The sequence below is a fragment of the Populus euphratica genome, unplaced genomic scaffold, assembly GCF_000495115.2.
Source record: "Populus euphratica unplaced genomic scaffold, PopEup_1.0 scaffold9.1, whole genome shotgun sequence".
Classification (NCBI taxonomy): Eukaryota; Viridiplantae; Streptophyta; class Magnoliopsida; order Malpighiales; family Salicaceae; genus Populus; species Populus euphratica.
In genome coordinates, this window is record NW_011499857.1 from 2,534,285 (window position 1) to 2,538,262 (window position 3,978).

The 3,978-nt window shown below is 34.7% G+C and overlaps 1 protein-coding gene across 1 annotated transcript in view; it reads right to left on the bottom strand.

Annotated features, from left to right (window-relative positions):
* Positions 1 to 3,978, bottom strand: part of LOC105123836 (probable starch synthase 4, chloroplastic/amyloplastic) — an 11,669-nt gene that overhangs the window by 4,187 nt on the left and 3,504 nt on the right. The window contains exons 6-10 of the mRNA XM_011023577.1: positions 3,545 to 3,721; positions 2,724 to 2,774; positions 2,518 to 2,628; positions 490 to 599; positions 131 to 299 (exon numbers count right to left, since the gene is read on the bottom strand). Of these exons, the coding sequence (XP_011021879.1) occupies positions 131 to 299; positions 490 to 599; positions 2,518 to 2,628; positions 2,724 to 2,774; positions 3,545 to 3,721 (618 nt within the window). The remainder of the gene's footprint in view (positions 1 to 130; positions 300 to 489; positions 600 to 2,517; positions 2,629 to 2,723; positions 2,775 to 3,544; positions 3,722 to 3,978) is intronic.

Sequence of the window (3,978 nt, forward strand, 5' to 3'; positions counted from 1 at the left end):
CAGATTCTCTTGACAGTACCTTTCCCAACACAGCCGGATAACATAATTAAAATTTTAGATTCATTTGATATGTCATAACATGAAGGACACATCAAAATCATTATTTCAAGGTCCTATATGCAACACTTACAAGAACAGTAGATGAATTTTTGGATAACCCCAGCTGCTGCTGCAATGCAACTTTGCAAATGGATTTCCCCTTTAGGTCATCTGCACTATAATTTTTTGGAAGAAATTTGTCCTTTGAAGGATCCCAGATGGAGTTGTCAAACCCACAAGGAGAAATAAGCAACTTGTCCCTAAAACCAAGAATGTACCAGGAAATTTATTTTATCACACAAAAAAAAAAGGAAAAAAAAAAAACATGTCCTGTTACGGGAAGTTTCTGAAAAAGGCTACCCAGTGAGGTATTAAAATAACAACATTGCCAACAAATTAATGAGTTGCAGCACGAATGGAATCTAAAAGCTGAAACACCATGTAACTTACTTGTGAATTGCTAAGGTAGGTTCTAATCCGTGACTGAAACTATTAATGATCCTTTCTTTTGAATAAATAGATTGCACCATAACAACTTTATTTGAGTACACAAGTCCACCCTGCATATTAGTAACAGATAAAATATTCAGGTAATGGAAGATGGAAAAAGAAGCTAGAACTTCAATACATGAGAGATAGTTCATATGTTTTAGATTAGCAGGTATTTATCAAGTGTCTAAAATTTTGCAACTTGACCTTTCCTAACATTAGATTAACATGTGAAATCAAGGTATAATGAAAGATCTTTTTTTTATTTCATATTTTTTTCTCAATTTCTAAATATCCACAGAATTTGAAAAAAAAGGAACTTGGTCAACTTCACCGCTTCAGCATCATGCTAATTAGTTGACATGACAATAAGAAGTTACTTCTTGCAACTAAAGGAGAAAATTTGCAATCTAAGAGGTATTCTATTACCATTGAACAGAAATGGTTCAGAATGCAGCAAAAAGACTACAAATAAACCCATATTCAGTATTCACAGTGTTAAAGCATCCAACCCAAAGTTTAAGTTCGTAATTGGCGAGGCCACTATACGTTATAAAACATCAGAAGGTCCAGACTTCCCTGAAGAGGGATTTACTCACACTAGGATCCCCTTTCATGTCTAGGTCCAAAAGGTAAATAATGCAAATCACTAAATCAATTTTAGTCCAGCTATCAAGAATCTCTCTTCTCTGATACAGCAATAGCTGGCTTTGATATAAATACACCAAACAGTGGCATGCTTTGGTACTGTGTATAAAAGCATCCAATCCAGAAGTTTAAGCTAGTAGATAGTGGCTCTGTTTGACCTTATTGTATTATAAATTAAGCAGATTTCGTCCAAATTTTAATAGTAGAAGCGTTTGGCCTTTAAAAGTAGAAGAGTTTGGTAAAGAACTTGCATTTAAAAAAGAGCAGGCAGACTGTCTCTGAAAAAAGGGTAAAAGCTGATTATGAGATAAGCATGTCTTCCCCTTTAATCATCTAAGGGGGTTGCTATTTTTACAAGCACAACAAGGTCAAAACAAGCCCAGTATCACTCATAAACTGCATATCAACCATCATATATAATCAATATGGGGGTTTTTCGACATAGTCAAGATTACTGCACGTTCTCGTTTTGTAAGATTACAATTATGTAATTTATGTGATTTTAATGCATTTTACTGTGATTATGAGAAACATTTATTACTGATTCCAAGTCAAGAATCGACTAGATACATCGAAGCATTTCTTCAAAAAATTCCTTATGCAGGAACACATGTATTGGAAAAATACAAGGCTATGCCAGAAATAAGTATCCAGTCCATTCTTGACTTGGAATTAGTACTAAATGTTTCTCATAATCACAATAAAATGCATTAAGATCACATAAATTACATAACTGTAATCTTACTAAACAAGAACGTGCTTCTTCTCGTTCTTTGGCTCTGGCATTATCTCCATCAATGAGATAATTTGTTCCTACAAATATGCAATAAATGGAGTTTGTAAGATGTTTAAGAAAATCTTCTCCAGTTCCCTGTATAAGAGGAGTCCAATTGGTTCCTTCAATGAACCTACGAACATTACCAGCAATTTTGTTAGTAGCTAATGTCAAGATTAAATCATAATCATCTCGTAAATTATTTTCTGTTGATTATCATGAGACTTGGTACATTCTCATTCACTTACATGTAGCAAATAAGCAACAACTTTCAGTGGTTTCTTTAATGCAAAAAGTTAATAATAAAGATGAAACAAAATGAATCCTTGAAAGATAGCCAATCACATGCTAGTTTGGCTTGCAGATCTAATGATTCTTTTTGTGGCTAATTTCTGTAAGTGAAGATCCAAGAAGATAACTTACCAAGCATGTATAAGCAAAGGAGCAAAAGATAGGACAAGACTGCAAGTAACTATAGAAAAATGTTTTAGCTACATAGCTATTAAAGAAATTTTCTACTAAAACGAGAGACATTCAGAAGGGGAAAAATTGATAGACAAAATTACCTTCAGAATATTGACAAGATGTGTCATAGTGTGATCTTGTAAACGGTCAGGACGGTGAAGTCTAGCAGGATCAAGTCCGCACAGTGCTAGCTTATCAGGTTGCTCAAGGCACTAAAACATTATAACAGTGACATAATATTATGTACAGAGTAAAAGGTCCCAGCCAGAACCAGTAAAGCCAGAATGGAAGAGATGTAAGAACCTACTTGTGAGTCAAAGCCATGGCATGTCAACAATACTCTGGTACCTCCAAGCCCCTGTGGATATGACAAACAAAAGCTATGATGGCACAGATTTTAACAGAATAATGTTTACATTCCCTCTTCAACTTCAATAAATACTGGAAAAAGGGATAAAGTAAAACAGGAATACAAGGTGACATTTAAAAATTCCAGGTCAGAAGAATGCTTATAGCCATGCCTGGCCTTTCGCGTCCTGAAGAAAAGGAGAAGGTGCACAGAAATAAATTATAGTATAATGAAATCAAAGTTCCATGGTCTGAACCCTGGGGTTATTTTATGCAAATTCCAAACACTCCACTTAGTTCTACCTCTATTCTGTCCATAAGTCCACTGGATCTCTCAGGCTTAACAATGAAATCCAAGCTCAGTAATACAAATCAACAATAGTAAAGGATATAGCCATGTCTCATCTTTATCTCTCTCGTTCACACTCCAAGTTGCTTGATGGTTAACTTGAACAAGATGTCCTATATCATGTCTTGAATATTAACAGTAGCAGATTACTGTTTTAAGATGCATGAACCTTTCTTTCTAGGCAAGTACACTCATGCACACAATAGAGATTCAGCCAACTTCCTCATCCTCCACCTCTATTCTTATATGGACAGGAGATACCATCTGACTCAAAGGCCAGTAGGAACTTTGAAGTTTCAACATACTTTGCTTCTTTTCATGAATATGCACGTAGAAAGAAAGATGGAGAAATGACAAGTGTCATGAGGCAAACATCTGCACGCCAAATCAAATAAATCATTAAGCTGAAAAGAAAGCAGATCAAGTTGCACCTGTTTAACAAAAATATCCCAAAAGAGTGGCCCGACGATAGCAGTTTCCCAATTGTGTATGTGCAACACATCAGGCTGCTTTCCAGATTTTGCTATATAATCCAATGAAGCACGAGAGAAATAGGTAAATCTGAAAGCATCAAACAAAAAAAAAAACCCAACAAAACAAATTGTTATCTACTGATTATAACAAACAAGCAAGGAACAAGTTGAAAGAAATAGCATAAGGAAACTAAAAATATGTTAGTTCTTTTGTACGCAGTTCAAATAGAATCATATGAGAAAAGGTCTCACACAACATTCTGAAATGTAAAATAATTCAAACTGCCAACTGCTCATTCTCTCATTGCTGATTTGAAAATATCTGTTTATATATGCTTTATTCCCTCAGAAAAAGATGTACAAGCCAGTCTCAGTCTTCATAAAAAAAAAAA